This window comes from Notolepis coatsorum (genome assembly GCF_963971535.1).
Source record: "Notolepis coatsorum genome assembly, chromosome: 4".
NCBI lineage: Eukaryota > Metazoa > Chordata > Actinopteri > Aulopiformes > Paralepididae > Notolepis > Notolepis coatsorum.
The window spans coordinates 176615456-176638527 of NC_140168.1; the positions used below are offsets into that span (position 1 = coordinate 176615456).

The following is a 23072-nucleotide window of genomic DNA, read 5'->3' on the forward strand; positions in this document are numbered from 1 at the left end:
AGAGACAGAGAAACAGAGAAACAGAGAGAGAGAGAGAGAGAGAGAGAGACAGAATACATGTAAGGGGAAGGAAAGGATCTTTCACACAAGCAATGTTTTCTAATCTAATTAAAGCTGCAACAAAGGTTTTCTGACCACTAGGGGGCCACAGGTTGACACAATAAACAAACTCCATTTTCCCGAAACGAAAGCCTCATGTTACCGGCACAATTTTGTTGTAACTAAGAGATTTGCAGAAAAAATAATACTTGGAATAACAGCAGAGTGGTGGTAGCGTGGGTTGTTTGAGTAGGACACGACTAGGACTCAATCAGACCTTCTGATGGCAGGTGGTCATAAGAAGTATTGAAGATGTGAAAAATTGTTACTGCAGCTTTAAGTAAAGAAGGAGTGTTCTTTAACCCTGTCACTACCACACTACAGAAGGTTAACCTTTCACAACCTTTCACTACCACACTACAGACGGTTTATGTTTATTTTTATTTAGGATCCCCATTAGCTTTTGCACTTGACAAACGCTATTACAACAATACAACAATATTTAATACATTACATCATTATCAACATCAATTACATCATTAACAATCTCATCCTCAGTTTTTTTTTATCCACTTTTTCTCCCATTTTTCTATATTTTCTCCCATCCCAATTTCGTATCATCCAATTCAACCCTCCCCTGTCACGAACGCTGTTTCTTGCCTCCCACAAGCCGGCTGCAATGTGGACTAAGTCATACATAGCACAAGTCCCCTCCGGTACTTGAGGTAACAGCAGTCGCATCTTTTCACCTGCGCAGCTCAATCTCTGTGGCGAGGAGTAACGCGTGGGAGGCTCACGCTGCCCCCGACACTTCCTGATTCTACTGCGCAGGCGCACCAACCGACCTGTAGGAGTCGCTGTCCACAACGCCCGATCCCCACCCATCAGTTTCCCACCCCCTAATACGGCCAATGTGTATTAGTATGAACGACCAGCTAAACTGAAAGCAATGTGGAGCGCTGGGCTCGAACAGGCGAGCCCAGCGTCTCCAGCATTTGTGGCGAGCGCCTTGCCCACTACGCCACGTAGCCGCCCCTCAATCTCATCCTCAGTTAAGGATATTGTACAAGATACTTATTAGTATAAAGTATTAAAATAAAATAATTTAAATAAAATAAATAGTGCTTCCTGAGCAGCACTCACTGCTAGGGATGGGTATCGTTAGGATTTTATCGATACTACTACTCTTATCGATACTGCTTAACGGTTCGGTACTCTTATCGGTTCTTTTTGATACTTTTTTTGCAAGAAAAAAATACAATTAATTAAGAAAAGATTCGACATTGCTTTATTATTTATACAACTTTATAAATAAGTATTATAAATAAATATAATTTATGCAGGGAGGGGTATATTTGCAGTTGAGAGCATTAGTCATCTCCCTACAGTAAAGATTAGAAATGATTGAATTATTGTACATTTGTGTGGAGTGGTGGGAATAGCTGCTTCAATAATAACTTATAACAACAACAACAGACAAGTTAGACAACTATGTATACAAAAAAAAATGATATACACTGAATGATTAGTTGTTAGTTGTTACCTAAAGTCTGTGACACTCGTTCACCCTATCCTCTGTCATCATTCCTCTAGCTGCTAGGGAGAAAGGACTTTGGGTGGTGGAGGTAGAAAGGATGTGTGGTGGCCCTGGGCTCACTGGGCTGGGACATGGTGGCTGACGCCTCAGCTTGACGATCTATAAAACGTTTTTAGATAGTATTTGTAGCTAAACAATTATTTTGTTTATTAGCCTATTTGTAATAATTCGTTATTAGCCTAGGCAACTCCGTATCTTGGCTTACCGGCTGCAGTGGACGTGGATGCAGATGGAACACTGCGTGCAAGGCAGTCGAATACGGCGCATTTCTGCACACTAATATCATGTTTTGCCAACAGATGTTTTGATAAATTGCTCGTATTGCCACCCTTACTGGCCAATGTTTTGTTGCACTTGTGGCAACGTGTGTTGTCGGCATCGACTCTTGTAAAGTATATCCATACTTTCGACCGCTTCGCTCTATCCGCCATCACGACTCAGTGCATGCAGAGGCAGAGCCGTCTGTGTGCAGCGCGCTTCAGCACGGAGACAGCAGCTTAGTTAACACTTTGGTTGCCTAAGGTTAAATTCATGATATACCATAGATTGCCAGCGCTATTTGTCTATGGAGAAAGTCCCCTTCTTTGCAGGGCTATAACTTTTTAAATTCTATTGCTACATTGCCATTATTAGGGCCCATTCAAAGTCCTATATGTATTGTTCATTGTGTAGCAACGTTAAACTTTTTCATTCACATATTCATAGTAAAGTATGGTCTAATGTATAAGTATGTTTTCATCTCTTTCTGCAGCTTTCTCCAGAACGTGATCTATAGCCCCAAATACATTATATATTGCATATTGATGATGCAATACAGTTTTATGGCAATCAGCGCGATATAAAAAATTACAACTAGACGTACTTCTAGAAGTTACTACACGTCATCTGATGTTGACCGGATGGGCTAGGGGCCGTTTATAATTCCGTGGGCAGCGTTATACCAATCATCTAATGTGGGTCAAATGTTGATAATAGCAGTTAGTATCGAAGACGGTAACGTTACACGCTGAAACTCACCCCAGTCTCCGCGCACCGTTGGGCGATCATCGTAGAGTTGAAATCTTATCATTATGGGATGTAAATTTACCCGGTCCATCTCCAGCTTGTATAATGGTATATACGTCCAAATCATGTTGTTTATCGAGTTATTGGCAATCGATCACTGTGTAGCGTGACGAGCCAGAGTCGCGGGACCTATAGCGAGCACCCGGAAGTACTACGGACGTAGCACAACCTCTATGCCACTTCCTGTTAAAGCGATTGCGCCGATCGGCCACCAGATGGCGCTCCTGAACCGCCAGAGAGCTCAGTGGGTCCTGCTGGTGGATCTCAGGCCAGCGGAGGGGACATATGAATCCGATCGCAGATTTTTGAAATATTGATATAAGGACGCTGTACAGCGTCCCCCGGCAACTTGAGCATGGCCAGCAATGGCAGTCAAAGTGTTAAGAAGTACCTGTATGTGTAGGACTATCGCGACTTGCGAGGAGTGTGTGTAATAATAATGACTCGCTGCGGCTCGCTTCTCGTGCAGAGACAGAGAGAGGAGAGATCGTTTGCAACTTTTAGATAATAATAATAATAATAATAATTTCTCTAGAGTATCGATAGCAGTACCAATGACGTCGGAGCTTATAAATACTCCGGTCTTTTCTAATATAGTACCGGTTCCCGTTTAGAACCGGGGTCCGGGGGTCATCCCTACTCACTGCCATCAACATAAATACAATGAACAGTCAATTGGTTTTCACCGCTATGCCATAAGGGTTCAGTGCATGCTCGTTAGTAGATGGTATTTATTTTAATTTTGGATTCTATTTCAGCGAAGTAGCTTGGCAATGAGTTCCATTCCATGATAGCTCTGTAAGTCACAGAAGATTTTAGTAGATTTGTTCTGGGTTTAGGTGCCAGTAGATGGCCTGACGTAGCTTGTCTGGTCATATGGTCATGTTCTTCTCTTATGTAAACTATATGATTATAAAAATACTGTGGTTAACTGTCTGTATGTAGTTTGGTAGTGAAAGGGTTAAAGATACATACCCAGTTAAAGACAGTAGAAGTTGAATACATGCAGATGATGGATGATAGGGGTGGACGGTATAAACGGTATACGGTATAAATTTGCGCTACGGTATGGATTTTCACTATACCTTGTAACCGGTAGAGCAGCTCTAAAATAGCAATGACGTCACGTAACCACAGCCAGGGCTCGACAGTGCAACTATTTCACTCGCATTTGGCCCTAAAAATATGTGTTTTATGTGTTATTTCTTTGTTATTCTAATATGCTAATTCATCTGTATCTGGAATGGATAACCAATGAACGGATTTTGTCGAGGCCGGTAGCGTTATTTCGGGGAAATTGGTATCTATAGTCTGGTGTAGTTTTCATCCACGAAAAATGAAGGCTCTAATTATTATTATTCATAGAGACTCTCGAGCAATAATAATTAGGGATGTCCCGATCACGTTTTTTGCTCCCGATCCGATCCCGATCATGTGATTTTGAGTATCTACCGATACCGATCTTTCCCGATCCGATCAAAAAAAAAAATATATATATATATATATATATATTTTTCAAACTTTTTTTTATTATTTTTTATTCAACAAACATGACCATGTTCACGTCTTAAACTCATACCGAGGCCTTAGTTTTGGTTTTAAATTGCATATCATCATTCATTTATTTATTGTCACAGAGCAGAAGAATTTTGCCAAAACAAACCAATAGTATCCAGCTGCAGAACGGCAGACCAGCCACACTCTCAGACCCAAACACATTTCCTTTGATTTAATTATACATCAAATGATTTATGTCAAGGATTGCAATGCCTTGCTTGAATGAAGTTAACTTTTCACCTGGATAACGTCAACATTCAGGGTGAATGTAATGTAAGAAATTGGGATTAAAAAAAATTAAATAAAATTTTTAATTTGGGTCTGAAAGTGTGGCTGGTCTGCCGTTCTGCAGCTGGATACTATTGGTTTGTTTTGGCAAAATTCTTCTGCTGTTTAAACACTGTTTACTTGTGTAAGGACATGGTTCCTTTTCAAACTGTCGATCGAAAGGGCTTTAAAGACATGGTCAAAGCACTGGATCCAAGATATGCGTTACCTTGACACTTGAGAAAAGGTTTTGTATTTTTCTATTGCTGTTTTGCACAATAAATGTTCTTAAAATACTTCTGTACTATGTGAAATATGTCCTAGTAATACAAGAGTACAGTAATAGCTGACATACCAGTGTTTTACCCCTTCAGAAGCATTTATATAGACATTTAAAGATAAGTTAATAATATACCGTGATATATACCGTTACCGTCTATGCTTCAAATTATACCGTGATATAAATTTTAGACCATACCGTCCAGCCCTAATGGATGACATTCACACCGCAGATACAAGTTTCCAACAACAAAAACTAAAATTCCAAACGGACTTTGAAATGGTTCTTTGTTTGAAGGGTCCATTATACTTTCAGGTACGTAACTATATACTGATGTACTATAAACTGTCATTTCACTTTGATATGAATGTCTTCCATTGAAATGCTTAGAGGTCCAGCCGTCCAGTACCTCCTTTACATTGAGCTGATGCGTTTATCCAAAGTGAATTTGTGCACAGCAGGAGGGCTACATCTAAGGGTAAGTGGTATTGTTCGTCTAGCAGTGCCGATCTTGGGTGCCACACTCAAGTGCATAGTAGTATAGACATATTAGTAGGGATGCACGATAATTATCGGGCCGATATCAGCAATTATGACGTCATCCCGATAAAAGTATTGATAGCTTCGATAATACATTTAAAAAAAGATTTGTATACACTTTCTCTTTAATACTTTTTTCTTTTCATGTCAACGTTCACACGCACAATATATGCCTACTTAGGATTTGACTTGATTCAACAACAAAGCAGTCGGGGCAATGGCAAGCCGAAAGCAAAAACGGTCGAAAATGTGGTTATTTGAAGTTTGGATTTTTCCCCCCCACAACTGAGGTAGGTAGATTACATTTTTAGAGACTAAAGTACCGAAAAAAGTTACCGTTGGGTATCGATTCACAGGTACCGGTACCGTAACGGTTCAAATGTGAACGGTACCCATCCCTACTGACAAAGCACAATACCTGTTGGTTTTTAGTTCACTCATTGTTCAGGGAAACACATTGTTAATGACATTGACGGATTGTGAATTTTGTGATAGACTCAAATTATATTTATTTGGAAAAATAAATATAGTCACTTTATTTGAAGAGTCAAAACTGTTCTCTTGGCTTTGTTTTGTTCATAGTAGTAACGCTCATGTCATGATAAATCTGGTTAGGTCAAAACTACAGGAATATACATAAAAAATAAATAATTATAATACAATAAATATATATATCGGTTATCTAGGAGAAGAAAGTTATCGGTATCGATATCAAAAAATCTATATCGTGCACCCCTACATATTAGCATAGTAGATAGTAATAAAGACATAGCATACCGTAATTCCTCTAATAGTGACCGGTATTCAATTACAAACCGGGTCTCTATTAATGGCCGGGTGCGCTCTTGAGCTAAGCAATTATAAGCCGACCTCCTAATACGAGCCGGGTTACTAATATACTGAGCTGCATACTGAGCTGCTAAGATAAAGTTACTTGATTTCACTTTGAAAACGTTGAAATGACCAGTGACCGACCACCTGTAATTGCACTGTTTACTATTTCATACAGTACTTGGTTTCAATAAATGAACCCAGTACATTTTACTGGGTTCAAACTGACACAAAATGTTGATTTATTCATTATGATCCGTTTGAAAATGAGAAATATAGGCCTCTCTCTTATACATGCCTCCTCCTAATAAAAGCCTGGTACCCGCTACAGTTTAAGCAAATACAAGCCCGGGTCACTATTAGAGGAATTACGGTAGTAGTAAAAGACAGATATTGACTGAAAGTGTTTGTTTTTTTGTCGACGGCAGAAAATTTGCCGTGTTTTTCAGCTGTCCTGACTTTACTCTACTACCTTCAGATTCAGATCAACTTTAATCACCATTTATGTTAAAAACACATAGGAACATAATATGGCATTGACAAGTACCTCGTAGTAAAGGTCTCCATGGATGGTCAGCTTGGGCTTCATCTGCCATTTGAAGAAGGCGTCGTGGAGCTTCTGGTAGTCAATGTCGATCTTTCCCATCTTTGGACGAACCTTCTCCCTCATTTTGGTTTTCATCGTCTTGGCATCCTCCTGTGAAATGGGGGGGGGGGGGCAAGCAACAACATTACAACAATGTATAGTCCGTTACAACAACATATAGTCTGTTACAACAATGTAGTCTGTTACAACAACATAGTCTGTTACAACAACATATAGTCTGTTACAACAACATATAGTCTGTTACAACAACGTATAGTCTGTTACAACAACGTATAGTCTGTTACAACAACGTATAGTCTGTTACAACAACGTATAGTCTGTTACAACAACATATAGTCTGTTACAACAATATATAGTCTGTTACAACAATATATAGTCTGTTACAACAACGTATAGTCTGTTACAACAACGTATAGTCTGTTACAACAACATATAGTCTGTTACAACAACATATAGTCTGTTACAACAATATATAGTCTGTTACAACAACGTATAGTCTGTTACAACAACGTATAGTCTGTTACAACAACGTATAGTCTGTTACAACAACGTATAGTCTGTTACAACAACGTATAGTCTGTTACAACAACGTATAGTCTGTTACAACAACGTATAGTCTGTTACAACAACATATAGTCTGTTACAACAACGTATAGTCTGTTACAACAATGTATAGTCTGTTACAACAACATATAGTCTGTTACAACAACATATAGTCTGTTACAACAACATATAGTCTGTTACAACAACATATAGTCTGTTACAACAATGTATAGTGAAAGTCTGTTACAACAATGTACAGTGTGAGGCTCCTTCCTTTAGAATTGCTTCACCAACCCATGGGGTAAGAACATTTTAAAGAGGGTTCCTGCAGGTTTCAACAAGTTCAATTTAACACTTTAATACCATTTTGGAAGATTTAATACCCATTTCACGGCCATACTGGCAAAGAAGTATGAAGGTAGGGCTGGGCGATAAAACATAACGATAACTATCGCGATAAATTATTTCCTCGAAATAAACATGAAACGTGGTCGCAAAGTTTCGATATATATCGATTTTCCAAGCTTGGATATGAGCACACGCACTAACAACCAATCAGTGAAGGAGATGGCCGAGAGCGAAGGAGACCCGCGCTGCACCTCTGGGTAGAGAGGTAGTAAACAAGGCTGGCTAGGATAATTAGCTTGCACGGCGCTATTTTATATATTTACGTGCCGAGTATGTGTGTGGCGTGAATTCTGATGCCACGGTTATAGTAGTGTGTGGTATACGGTGGACGTCGTTGCAATGTATTGGGGCGGAACAGAGTATTTTAGGGATATTTAGTACATTGGAAACATGGCTGGCTAGGATAATTAGCTTGCACGGCGCAATTGTATAGTTTGGCTGGCTAGGATAATTAGCTTGCACGGCGCTATTTTATATATTTACGTGCAGAGTATGTGTGTGGCGTGAATTCTGATGCCACGGTTATAGTAGTGTGTGGTATACGGTGGACGTCGTTGCAATGTATTGGGGCGGAACAGAGTATTTTAGGGATATTTAGTACATTGGAAATATGGCTGGCTAGGATAATTAGCTTGCACGGCGCAATTTTATAGTTTGGCTGGCTAGGATAATTAGCTTGCATGGTGCTATTTTATATATTTACGTGCCGAGTATGTGTGTGGCGTGAATTCTGATGTCACGGTTATAGTAGTGTACGGTGGACGTCGTTGCAATGTATTGGGGCGGAACAGAGTATTTTAGGAATATTTAGTACATTGGAAATATGGCTGGCTAGGATAATTAGCTTGCACGGCGCAATTTTATAGTTTGGCTGGCTAGGATAATTAGCTTGCACGGCGCTATTTTATATATTTACGTGCCGAGTATGTGTGTGGCGTGAATTCTGATGCCACGGTTATAGTAGTGTGTGGTATACGGTGGACGTCGTTGCAATGTATTGGGGCGGAACAGAGTATTTTAGGGATATTTAGTACATTGTCATGGGATACACTGCTCGCTCTGGCTAACTGCTAACGTGCGCGGACTGATGACGACATCAACTCGAGACATTCGCAGCAGCAAAACAAGTCTATTAATAGCCCGTCCATCGGCGCCGGGCATAAGAAGTTAATTAAACTTGACAGACATTATATCGACGATAATTATCGATAGAGTTATATGAAAATAATTTTATAGCGATAGCGTTTTTGGCCATGTCGCCCAGCCCTATATGAAGGAAAATGACTATGAAAGAAGTAATTCCATACATATTGTTGTAGGCGAACCGATAAGCTATAGATTACTCTACATTTCTCCCAAACACATTTAAATGATACAGAAGTTATCGCAATATAGGAGGTAATTTCCTAATCCCATTTTTTAAAGACATTTCTAAAGCCTAAAATTATTCTGATTATCAAAATTAAGACCCCGTCGGAATCCTGTTAAACCACAGGCCAGGACTCAAAATGAGCCATGGGCCTGCTTCTAGTGGATACAGTATAACGAGCCATGGGCCTGCTTCTAGTGGATACAGTATAACGAGCCATGGGCCTGCTTCTAGTGGATACAGTATAACGAGCCATGGGCCTGCTTCTAGTGGATACAGTATAACGAGCCATGGGCCTGCTTCTAGTGGATACAGTATAACGAGCCATGGGCCTGCTTCTAGTGGATACAGTATAACGAGCCATGGGCCTGCTTCTAGTGGATACAGTATAACGAGCCATGGGCCTGCTTCTAGTGGATATGTAACGACTAACGAGCCATGGGCCTGCTTCTACTGGATATGTAACGAGCCTTGGGCCTGCTTCTAGTGGATATGTAACGAGCCATGGGCCTGCTTCTACTGTATATATAACGAGCCATGGGCCTGCTTCTACTGGATATATAACGAGCCTTGGGCCTGCTTCTACTGGATATATAACGAGCCTTGGGCCTGCTTCTACTGGATATATAACGAGCCATGGGCCTGCTTCTACTGGATATGTAACGAGCCATGGGCCTGCTTCTACTGGATATATAACGAGCCTTGGGCCTGCTTCTACTGGATATATAACAAGCCTTGAGACTGCTTCTAGTGGATATATAACGAGCCTTGGGCCTGCTTCTACTGGATATATAACGAGCCATGGGCCTGCTTCTACTGGATATATAACGAGCCATGGGCCTGCTTCTACTGGATATGTAACAAGCCTTGGGCCTGCTTCTACTGGATATACAGTATAACGAGCCTTGGGCCTGCTTCTAGTGGATATACAGTATAAGGAGCCTTGGGCCTGCTTCTACTGGATATATAACGAGCCATGGGCCTGCTTCTACTGGATATATAACGAGCCATGGGCCTGCTTCTACTGGATATGTAACGAGCCTTGGGCCTGCTTCTAGTGGATATATAACGAGCCTTGGGCCTGCTTCTACTGGATATATAACGAGCCATGGGCCTGCTTCTACTGGATATGCAACGAGCCTTGGGCCTGCTTCTAGTGGATATATAACGAGCCTTGGGCCTGCTTCTACTGGATATGTAACAAGCCTTGGGCCTGCTTCTACTGGATATGTAACGAGCCTTGGGCCTGCTTCTACTGGATATGTAACGAGCCATGGGCCTGCTTCTACTGGATATATAACGAGTCATGGGCCTGCTTCTAGTGGATATATAACGACTAACGAGCCATGGGCCTGCTTCTACTGGATATGTAACGAGCCTTGGGCCTGCTTCTAGTGGATATGTAACGAGCCATGGGCCTGCTTCTACTGGATATATAACGACTAACGAGCCATGGGCCTGCTTCTACTGGATATGTAACGAGCCTTGGGCCTGCTTCTAGTGGATATGTAACGAGCCTTGGGCCTGCTTCTACTGGATATATAACGACTAACGAGCCATGGGCCTGCTTCTACTGGATATGTAACGAGCCTTGGGCCTGCTTCTACTGGATATATAACGACTAACGAGCCATGGGCCTGCTTCTACTGGATATGTAACGAGCCTTGGGCCTGCTTCTACTGGATATGTAACGAGCCTTGGGCCTGCTTCTAGTGGATATATAACGAGCCATGGGCCTGCTTCTACTGGATATGTAACGAGCCTTGGGCCTGCTTCTAGTGGATATGTAACGAGCCATGGGCCTGCTTCTACTGGATATATAACGAGCCATGGGCCTGCTTCTACTGGATATATAACGAGCCTTGGGCCTGCTTCTACTGATATAACGAGCCTTGGGCCTGCTTCTACTGGATATATAACGAGCCTTGGGCCTGCTTCTAGTGGATATGTAACGAGCCATGGGCCTGCTTCTAGTGGATATGTAACGAGCCTTGGGCCTGCTTCTACTGGATATGTAACGAGCCATGGGCCTGCTTCTACTGGATCTATAACGAGCCTTGGGCCTGCTTCTACTGGATATATAACAAGCCTTGGGCCTGCTTCTAGTGGATATATAACGAGCCATGGGCCTGCTTCTACTGGATATGTAACGAGCCATGGGCCTGCTTCTACTGGATATGTAACGAGCCTTGGGCCTGCTTCTACTGGATATGTAACGAGCCTTGGGCCTGCTTCTACTGGATATATAACGAGCCATGGGCCTGCTTCTAGTGGATATGTAACGAGCCTTGGGCCTGCTTCTACTGGATATGTAACGAGCCATGGGCCTGCTTCTACTGGATCTATAACGAGCCTTGGGCCTGCTTCTACTGGATATATAACAAGCCTTGGGCCTGCTTCTAGTGGATATATAACGAGCCATGGGCCTGCTTCTACTGGATATGTAACGAGCCATGGGCCTGCTTCTACTGGATATGTAACGAGCCTTGGGCCTGCTTCTAGTGGATGTGTAACGAGCCATGGGCCTGCTTCTAGTGGATGTGTAACGAGCCATGGGCCTGCTTCTACTGGATATATAACGAGCCATGGGCCTGCTTCTACTGGATATATAACGAGCCATGGGCCTGCTTCTACTGGATATGTAACGAGCCATGGGCCTGCTTCTACTGGATATATAACGAGCCATGGGCCTGCTTCTACTGGATATATAACGAGCCATGGGCCTGCTTCTACTGGATATATAACGAGCCATGGGCCTGCTTCTACTGGATATGTAACGAGCCTTGGGCCTGCTTCTACTGGATATGTAACGAGCCATGGGCCTGCTTCTACTGGATATGTAACGAGCCTTGGGCCTGCTTCTACTGGATATGTAACGAGCCTTGGGCCTGCTTCTACTGGATATATAACGAGCCTTGGGCCTGCTTCTACTGGATATATAACGAGTCATGGGCCTGCTTCTAGTGGATATATAACGAGCCATGGGCCTGCTTCTACTGGATATGTAACGAGCCTTGGGCCTGCTTCTACTGGATATATAACAAGCCTTGGGCCTGCTTCTACTGGATATGTAACGAGCCTTGGGCCTGCTTCTACTGGATATATAACGAGTCATGGGCCTGCTTCTAGTGGATATATAACGAGCCATGGGCCTGCTTCTACTGGATATGTAACGAGCCTTGGGCCTGCTTCTACTGGATATATAACAAGCCTTGGGCCTGCTTCTACTGGATATGTAACGAGCCCGGGTCCCAGCACCAGACTAAACATGTCGGCCTCGAACCTAAAGGGTTATTTTAAGATCATGTGCTTCCGAATCCATTTCCTTCTCCACGCCAACCCACCTTCTCCTGCAGGGCCTCGCGCATCTCCTGGATGCCGGTCCTCTTGATGAACTCGGGCAGCTCGAAGGGCGGCTTCTCTATGCCCCTCTTGCCCTGTAGGTACTTCCTCTTGAAGCACCAGTGGCGCGGCACCGGCACCGTGTTCCTGGTGGCCTTCAGGTGGACCAGCAGCTTGGGCTCCTGGGCAGTCACGTCGTGCATCTCCACCACGTCGGGCCGCGCCACCAGCTTCGAGGGGGCAGGAGGGTCGGGGATGAGAGATGAAGTTTAGGAAGTAAAATGGTAGGGTTCAACTTTATTTGTAGAGCGCATTTTAATGTAACAAAGTGCTTAAAAAACTCAAGGATAAAAGGTTCAAAATATTACACAACAACAAATAAACCCTACGACAGGTTATGAAAACATCAACAAGCTAAAGTTGTTTTTTAGGCGCTCCGAACGGCCGAAGATCTGTGAAAATCTATTGGTATTAAAGACAGAAAGAAGTCATCTTCCACAGGTTACTCTAGTTCACACACATGGCCGACAGCAAGAAGCAGTTGTAGATAATAGAATAGAAGTAGATTCAGAAATTCAGCACTACAGATCGCTCACAATAAACATAGGTGGTAAAAAATCACAAATAAGAATAATAATAAAAATACAGTCAAGGATAAACATTCTAAAATATACAGCCAGAGATATGTACCTGTTTGAGTTCAGCCACGGTCAGTCGGTTCATCCTCCTCATCTTCTTCTTGGACAGTTTGGGCACATCTGGTCTCATGTCCTAAAACACAAACACACACACACACACACTCGGTATCAGCAGAAGCCTATTTGAAAGCAGTGTGACCTCCTCCTCCTGTTCCGTATCGAGACGTACATCGTCGCTGTCGTCGCTGTCCTTCCTCTCCTCCTCGAAGCCCTTCTTCTTCAACACCAGCTCCGGCACCAGCTTCTCGGGCTCCTTCTCCTTCTCCTTCTTCACGTCGTCGGTCAGCTGAGGAAGGGAAACACAAGTTAAGCCGATGCAGAGAAGAACGTTGCATCTGGAGGAACCTACCCCCTGGGCCCTGGGGACCTCTGGAGGAACCTTCCCCCGGGCCCAGAATTAAATCTGGATTTAGTACCACCAGGTGCCCCTGACAGAGCAGCAAAAACCGTGAATGAAATCTACTGTAAGTACAGTTACTTTTGTATAATGTCTATAGATCCGCCATTTTTTACCGGATTGCAACACGTTTTTTTTTCTAGACGTTTACAGAAAGGTGAGATATAAACAAGTCTTTCACGTCAATACACCCCCCCCCCCCCCCCCCCCCGCGCGCCCCCGTCAAGTGGCTGCGGCTTTGTGTGAAATAAATCTGTCTGGTACCGAACCAAACGGGCTTAAGGGGTTAAGAGTTCACCGGTCTCACCTTGAAGGCCTCAAAGATCCTCTTGAAGAAGATGAAGTTGGGGTCGTAGATCTCCGGCTCTTCTGTGATGTACTCGATCTCCACCTCAGGCTCCTTCTCCTTCTCCTTGTCCTTGTCTCCCTCCTGCTCCTTCTTCTCCTCCACCACCTGCTCCTTCTTCTCCTGCTCACGCTTCTTCTTGTTCTTCTTCTTGCGGTTCCTGCGCCGCCGGCTTTTCTGGGGGGGGGAGCACAACATTTAACTTCCAATACGTCCGACCCCTCTTTGGATATATCGGTAAACACACAGTAGTCGTACGCATGCAGTTCTCCAGAGAAGTGTTAGGGTTCCAGTGCCTTGCTCAGAGGCACCGTAGATCTAACACCAACTAGAATATACCCTCCCCCGTCTGTGCCAGGAACACAGTTTATGCGGAGACACCTTGAATGCCAGTTATTCGATTTAAAGCAGCAGTAGGCAAAATCTGAGAAATTAGCAAGGGTGAGTTTACTTGCCGAGCAGAAATAGAGCGAGCTCTGCATCACTTTTAAAGCTCATGCACACGCTACAAAAGGTCTTCCACAGACTCCATGTAGTGGCGGAGTGGGGTGTTGGTCCTGGGGAGTCCGGCGGTCTAGGGAGGGGGAGGAATGTGTCTGTCTGTCTAGTGTCTAATGTCTTTTTTGATCCACTTTTTCCTATTTTTCTCCCATCCCAATTCCACTGTGCCAATTCTCCCCTCCCCTGTCTTGAACGTTGCTTGCATATGCCCCCCACTGGCCGGTTGTAGGGAGGATAGAAGCCTTGCATCACGTGTCCCCTCCGATACACGAGGAGGCAGCCTGTCACATCTTTTCACCTGCCAACGCAGACTCATTGGCGAGGTGTAACGTGTGGGAGGCTCACACTACCCCCGCCATTTCCTGTCTCTGCTGTGCAGGCGTCCTCCAACCGACCTGTAGGAGTCGCTGTCCACAACGTCCAGATTACCACCCATCGACTTCCACCCGCTAACTAACTGCCAATTGAGTTAGTATGACGGCTGGCCCAAGCCGGGGGCAACGCCGACAGCCGGAGTCGAACCCGGTGTCTCTTGCGTTGGTGACGAGCGCAATGTCCGCTGCGCCACCCAGCCGCCTGTCTAATGTCTTTTGTGTCGTTTGTGATGTCTTTATTATTTTGACTTGTTATTTTTACCTTTGACTTGTTATTTTTAATTTAGTATTATTAGTATTCTTTTTATTATTTATTAGTTCATTATTCATTATTATTATTATCATTATTGGTGTGTTGTTGATGCTGTGTTTTTGTTTTGTGAAAGTTTAAAATAAAAAATAAAAACGGGTGCCTCTGTGAAAAGTCTTTGTTGGGCTGCATGTAGGCTGGTAAAGATATGTCTCCTAAAATGTCTAAACGGAAGTACAGGAAGTACAGGCTACAGGCTTTCCGGTTTCGACAAAACAATTATAGAAACGTGTGAAGTGGATGGCGGCTGGGTGGCGCAGCGGACATTGCGCTCGTCACCAACGCAAGAGATACCGGTCTCGAATCCGGCTGTCAGCGTTGCCTCCGGCTTGGGCCGGCCGTCATACTGACTCAATTGGCAGAATCAGCGGGGAGGGAAGTCGATGGGTGGTAATCTGGTCGTTGTAAACAGCGACTCCTACAGGTCGGTCAGGGCGCCTGCACAGCAAAGACAGGAGATGGCGGGGGCAGTGTGAGCCTCCCACACGTTACACCTCGCCAATGAGAGTCCGCGCTGGCCGGTGAAAAGAAGTGGCTGGCTGCCTCCACATGTAACGGAGGGGACATGCGATGGGCTTCTACCCTCCCTACGACCGGCCAGTGGGGGGGACATATGAGCAACGATCAGGACAGGGGAGGGAGAATTGTGGCACGAGAGGAAATTGGGATGGGAGAAAAATCACAGAAAAGGGAGGAAAAAAAGTAGGTAAAAAAAAAAAAAAAAGAGACGTGTGAAGTGCACAATATTTCCTTGTCTAAGCCACTGCAACGGCTTTGCCTGAAGAATTTACTACATGGCCGGGACGTTCTAGCTTGTTTGCCGACAGGATTCGGAAAAAGTTTGGTCCGTTCGGAGGCAGCTTCCCGGGGAAGTACATACACCGGAAATTCTACCCCACAGACACTTTCAGCAGTAGTTATTTACCAGGCTTTATCTCACGGAGATAAAACTGGGAACGAGGTTAGGCTGCATGGGCTTGAAAGGTGATGCAGACCCGGCTCCATTTCCGTTGGCCAGGTAAACTCAACACTTGCCAATTTCTCCAGAGTTGTGTATTGCAGCTTAAAAAAAAAAGGAAAGCATTCAGGACATTTGGTGGTGAACGCTCACATCTTTCTTGGATAACTGGTCGTCGTCCTCGGTCTCGGACAGAACAGGAGCAGAGGAGCTGGTCGCCTCCATGTTGCCGGCCTCCTCCTCCTCCTCCTCCTCCTCCTCGTCTCCTGGTCGGGAGAGGAAACAAAGCGGAAAATAGTAAGTTTCATCGTCTTTGGGGATTGTATTTATGTTAAGGAGAGTGAAACCCCAGTGAATATACGTCCCGGAGTATATCTTAATTATCTTCTCCATAATATCAATGAGCATTCTCTCCCAACAATTAATTGGGGAAAATTAATTAGCTGGGTTCATACTTAATCATTAAATGTGTGACTTCTACGGTTGCATTACTAGGTTAGCCTATAAGCGGTGGTGATTTTCAAACTGCTAGAAGAGGGACCAAGTAGATCTAAATGTTTACCCTGTAATGTGTCGTGTCAGCCCTCATACTGTAGGTTATTTTATCCACCGAACTGACTGGATATTTGTTTGTTTAATCATTCAAATCCCCACCAAGGTAGCCGCTATTCTTCCTGGAATCCACATAGGATTGATATCAGTCAAGTAAGGGGAGGGATTAGGTGGCCATGATGTCAGAGACCAGAAGGAGAATTTGGGCAGGAATGTGGGTGAACCCCACTACTCTTTGCGCCCCAGGGTTTTTTAATGACCGAAGTGAGTTGGGACCTGGGTTTAACATCTCATCTGAAGGACACCACTCACGACGGTACCACCGGACCAATGGTCACAATGAAAGGGGGCATTGTTACTGCCAAGTCAAGAGCGCCCCCTACTGGAAGAAAACGCTTTGGACCAGGACCTCTGCCCGTGTAGGCAGGCCGTACTGACCTGGGCGTCCAGTGAGCTGCTCCTGTCGGATCTCCTTCAGCTGGAGGATCTTCTCCAAAGCCTGAGGGATCTTGGGCCCTGTGATGCCAGACTCCTCTCCCTGCCAGGCCTGGCGACAGAAACACACACGATCAGCTACAATCCATTTAACAGCTATACAGGTGCAGCTCAATAAATTAGAATATCGTGGAAAAGTCAATATATTTCCCTGTATTGATGCAGTAATTTGTGCAAAAGGAGCCCCAACCAAGTACTGAGTGAACATACATGAAAATACTTTTCAGAAGGCCGACATTTCTATATGCTTTTTTTTTCTTTCAAACTTTCTGAGATACTGAATTTTGGGCTTTCATGAGCTGTAAGCCATAATCATCTAACTTAAAACAACAAGGTTTGAAATGTAATGAATCGATAATCTATGAGTTTCGCTTTTTGAATTGAATTACTCAAATAAAATAACTTTCCCACAATATTCTAATTTATTGAGCTGCACCTGTAGTGTATAGTGAGGGTAGCATCATCAGTCAAACTCAAGTTGCACGTCGGTGGCAGGTGGGTTTCTAGCTTCCCACCACTGGACTGGAGGCCTGTAGTGACGTACCTCTCTGCCGTCCTCCCCGGGGGGCGGGGGCACCCTCTGCCTCTGGATGGGCAGCATGTTCACACCAGGAGGCAGCGGCCCGCGGGGATCCATACCTACACACAGACGGGCCACAGATCACTATATATATATATATATATATATGGGCATCCATTTTCAAATGTTTGAATAGTCGTTAAATTATAAAGAAATTGTAATCGTTTATTAGGCTACAACTACACCGGTGAACAGCATGCTGGAATAGTATATATAGTATAGGAGACTCAGGTCCAGGGTTTCCGTTAGAAAAGATTGTTGCCGGTCTCAGGGTCCGGTAGATTTAAATCTACCGGTCAAATGAGAGAAATTCCGGTCAGAGTTTATTGAACTTAAAAACAATTGATAGGCAGGCTATATAAAGAATGACATCCTCAAGGCATGTAGATTTATAATATTTTAACTTAAAACTAGGCTACTTTTGCGTATACAGTCATTATATTCCAAATAAAATAAGTCCAGAGACTCTGTGCTGCTGCCGACTTTAAATCAAATAGGTGTCTGTGGACAGTCGCCAGACATTAATAAACAGCAGTCTGTTATAATCACATTTTTATGAGCTAACGAATTCCGTTATATTGGACATTTGTATTAATTATATCAAGCGAAGAACTGAGAAATTTGGCAGAGAGAGACGGCAACATTATCGTGGGTTTGCGTGATGACTCTCTCCACCTCCCAACGACTTATTTGCGAGAGTATGTCGCTGCAGAGCAGCAGATTCAGCTGTTTTCAGGCTCTATCTGGGGACCGCTCAGCAGCGCCCCCCACCCAACAGCTGAATTGCCAATGGCTGAATTGGAGTACTGCACTGTGCCGGCAATGCTGGTGTGCAGCTCCGGCTCTGCAGCTGCATGCAGTCGCAAATCTAGCAGCAAGCTCCCGCTGACAACATTATTACCGTATACCTGCTTGGTGAAGCAACGATGAAACAAATGTAATGATTGTTTCGTTCATCGCATAGGCTATTTAATTTTAGCCTATTTTAATACAATTCAAATAATCAAATTGTGCTTAGAGGGAATTATTTTCACCAGACATTAAGACCGGAGAGATTAAATATGTCGGACTTCAACAGATTTTGCCGGTCAAATACCTGTAATTACCGGACAACGGAAACCCTGCTCAGGTCATTCGAGGTGTACAACCGACTGCTGCTATCTTTCTACCAGTCGGTTGTAGCCAGCCTCCTCTTTTTTGCTGTGGTGTGCTGGGGGGGCAACATCAACTCGAGGGACTCCAGCAAGCTGAACAAGCTGGTGAAGAAGGCTAGCTCAGTAGTGGGTGGTGAGCTGGATAACCTAGAGGTGGTGGCTGAGAGGAGGATGAGGAAAAAGCTAGAAGCCATCCTGGAGAACCCCTCTCACCCCCTCTACGAGACTCATCCGCCCCGGCACACCACAAACCGCATTAGTCCGTACTGGAACTCTGCACTCTTCACTTTATATATATATATATATATATATATATATATATATATATATGTATTTTATTGATTAATCCTCCACTGCACTGTTTCGTTTCTTGTCATGTGTCTGTGTCGGTGTTGTTTACTGGGAAAAAAGAAAAGAAAATGCATACACTGTATTGCTGCAACAATTACAAATGTGTTTTTACTTTTTACACAAATGGCTCAATAAAGGAATCTGAATCTGAACTCACTAACCATTAATTTGTCCTTCATTTATCCCACACACGTGATACCTGCACATTCTAAATTGTAGTCAAGTCAAGAGTTTTATTTGTCACGGCATTCAAGCATACAGTGAAATGGGTTTCCCGTACCTCTCATGGCATTGAGGGGCGGCATGGGGGGCATCATGGGGGGCCGGGGGCCCATGTCTCCCATCCGGGGCGGGCCCTGGTGCATCTTGGCCATCTCCTGCTGCCTCTCGTGCTCCAACAGCACAGCCGCCTGGTGGAGGGAGACGGGATTGCGTGTTAGCTTTAGGGCCGCTGCAGCGTACGACTGAATTATGTCCGTACTAGCGAGTACATACGGTACATAATAAATGTATATGTGCAATATTCAAGATTGTTTATTGTCATGTGCACAGTTAGACAAACAGTTTGCCGTACAATGAAAATCTTACGTTGCTAGCGCGCCCTTCACAAAAAATCACATAATACTTAACTAAAAAGTCACTAAAAGTGATGCTAAAAACAAATTTTTGTATTTAATTTTTTTAAACAGACATATAAACAAACATGACAACACACGATAAGATATACAAGCATTAATTCACAGTGCATAATATATCCAATGAAATTACCATTTAGTCAAATGTCTTATACAGGATATACCCCCCCTCCCGGACCCCCCATTGGATAATCCAACCATTATAACTTGTTCCTAACCAGACACTACCATTATATGCTAGCTTTTATTCCCTCCACCACTTCTAACCACAATGTCATTTTGGATTCATTGAGACCCAAAATTCTTGCTGTAGATATTTCTTGATAAATCACATCGAGATATGCATGAGTCCAGACCTTCAGGCAAATTTTTTCCGGTTGAAACCATCGTGATGCTATCAGCTTTTTAGCCACTGTGATACCGGATAAAACCAATCTCTTTAGCTGTGGAGGTACTGCATGCTCAAAGACATAATTTAGCAGTAATACAGAGGGGTGTACAGGTATATCCAGAGTTAAGAGATTTGCTAATTGCTGGGTCACTTCTTTCCAAAATATCTTAACTGGTGGGCAGTCCCAGTACATGTGCATAAATGTCCCTTCGTCCCCATTTATACATAGGGAGCATTTGGAGTCTTGTTTAAGACCCATTTTGTTCAGTCTTATAGGAGTTAAGTATGTCCTGTGAATATACCGTAATTCCTCTAATAGTAACCGGGTCTCAAATACAAGCCAGGTCTCTATTAATGGCCGGGTGCGCTCTTGAGCTAAGCAATTATAAGCCGGCCTCCTAATACAAGCCGGGTTACTAATATACTGAGCTGCATACTGAGTTAGTTACTTGATTTCACTTTGAAAACGTTGAAATGACCAGTGACCACCTGTAATTGCACTGTTTACTATTTCATACAGTACTTGGTTTCAATAAATGAACCCAGTACATTTTACTGGGTTCAAACTGACACAAAATGTTGATTTATTCATATGATCCGTTTGAAAATTTGAAATATAGGCCTCCCTCTTATACAGGCCTCCTCCTAATACAAGCCCGCTACAGTTGAAACAAATACAAGCCGGGGTTACTATTAGGAATTACGGTAGTTAAGATTGATTTGTTGATGGTCCGGGTTCCTTGATGCAAGTCGTACATTTGCCCAGGCCTCTTGCCAGTCAAAGTCTGTCTCCAGGTCTGGTATATCCCTCCTCCAGGCTAAGTCTAGATGGAGGGTTTCATACGAGGCCGTTAGTAATTGATGATAAAGATCTGATACAAAACCTCTCGATGTCTCTCTTTCATAGAAAAATGTGTGGTATCTGTGGTGTACAATTGGTATATTTAATGGGACACCGTGAGCCTTCAAACATGCCAATAACTGTGCGTAAAAATAATATGTGGACTTGTGAGATTACATTTTTTGCGTATTTCATTGAAACTACAAAAACCCTGTTTGTTGAAAACGTCTCCTAATGAGTGTATGCCTTGCTTTTCCCATCTAGGGAATCTTATAGGTTGTTTTCCAATCAAGAGTGCATTGTTATTGAATAAGGGAGTATGATTATGCCATTTATGTGGGGTAGAATATTTTTAAGATATTTTTATATTAAAAAAAGATTTAAGATATATATACAAGGCACAAGTGAGTAACATTGACATTATTGCACGTTCCGATTCAGTGTAGGATCCAGTAGTGTTTACAAATACAAATATATGGAGGCGACAATGGGTCATAGCTAGGGATGTCCCGATCCAATCACGTGAATGTTCAAGTCTTAAACTCATACTGAGGCCTTAGTTTTGGTTTTAAATTGCATATCATCATTCATTTATTTATTGTCACACAGAGCAGAAGAATTTTGCCAAATCAAACCAATAGTATCCAGCTGCAGAACGGCAGACCAGCCACACTCTCAGACCCAAATTAAAATATATATATATTTTTTTTTAATCCCAATTTCTCACATTACATTCACCCTGAATGTTGACGTTATCCAGGTGAAAAGTTAACTTCATTCAAGCGAGGCATTGCAATCCTTGACATAAATCATTTGATGTATAATTAAATCAAAGGAAATGCGTTTGGGTCTGAGAGTGTGGCTGGTCTGCCGTTCTGCAGCTGGATACTATTGGTTTGTTTTGGCAAAATTCTTCTGCTCCGTGTGACAATAAATAAATGAATGATGATATGCAATTTAAAACCAAAACTAAGGCCTCAGTATGAGTTTAAGACGTGAACATGGTCATGTTTGTTAAATACAAAAATGTAAAGTAAAAAAATTAAAAATAGATACTTTTTTTTTTTTGATCGGATCGGGAAAGATCGGTATCGGTAGAAGATACTCAAAATCCCATGATCGGGATCGGATCGGGAGCAAAAAAAACGTGATTGGGACACCTTTAATTGGAGCCGAAGAGTGCTGCCGAGTGCTTCCGCGTTTTCCCTGATTGGCTGCGACACGCCCCGCGGCAGCCGCAGAGCGGAGCAGCAGAGCGTGCGGCATTATGTAGCCGTAATCCCCGATGTTTTTCATTCGCCGCTTAGCTCAACTGGTATGCCGCCGTGCTGTGGAGCCTGCGGTGCGGTTGGTCACAAGTTCGAATCACTTCAATTTTTCCCCCCGCTATAAACGTGCATTCTTCCGCTGGTTAAGTTTAGGCATTCTTTCGGAGTTGGTTAAGGTTAGGGTTAAGTTAAGGTTAGGCATTATTTCGGAGTTGGTTAAGGTTAGGGTTAAGTTAAGGTTAGGGAGGGTTAAGGTTAGGCATTCTTTCAGAGTTGGTTAAGGTTAAGTTAAGGTTAGGCATTATTTCGGAGTTGGTTAAGGTTAGGGTTAAGTTAAGGTTAGGGAGGGTTAAGGTTAGGCATTATTTCGGAGTTGGTTAAGGTTAGGGTTTGTCACAGAGAATGCCTGTCTGTCTTTCTTGACGTGGAGGATGCAGCCTATTTCCGCACTCTCGCGCTGCCGCGGTCACATGGGCGTCATGGCCAATCAGAGAAACGCGACGCACTCTTCCGCTGGGAATAAGCTACACGCGATCGGGACATCCCTAGTCATAGCAGAAGTTAAAGTGTGATGGGAGTGCGTGTTAGCTTTAGGGTCAAGTAGCGGACTCTGTACTTTTAAGGGTACCGACTGAATTTTGTCCGTACTAGAGTACATACATAATGAATATTTACGGTACATGCCATATTAAAAATAAATAAATAGATAAAAGGTTGGAGGAACAATTTGGGAGATTTGTGTGGTGCGTTACAACAATAAATAAGAAAATGTTCTA

General features: G+C 43.3%; 1 protein-coding gene across 1 annotated transcript in view; it reads right to left on the reverse strand.

Annotated features, from left to right (window-relative positions):
• Window positions 1-23072, reverse strand: part of sf3b2 (splicing factor 3b, subunit 2) — a 50020-nt gene that overhangs the window by 18801 nt on the left and 8147 nt on the right. Inside the window, exons 6-14 of the mRNA XM_084312890.1 lie at window positions 19442-19571; window positions 17621-17715; window positions 17020-17128; window positions 16183-16295; window positions 13848-14063; window positions 13313-13429; window positions 13136-13216; window positions 12448-12675; window positions 6724-6873 (exon numbers count right to left, since the gene is read on the reverse strand). Of these exons, the coding sequence (XP_084169016.1) occupies window positions 6724-6873; window positions 12448-12675; window positions 13136-13216; window positions 13313-13429; window positions 13848-14063; window positions 16183-16295; window positions 17020-17128; window positions 17621-17715; window positions 19442-19571 (1239 nt within the window). The remainder of the gene's footprint in view (window positions 1-6723; window positions 6874-12447; window positions 12676-13135; window positions 13217-13312; window positions 13430-13847; window positions 14064-16182; window positions 16296-17019; window positions 17129-17620; window positions 17716-19441; window positions 19572-23072) is intronic.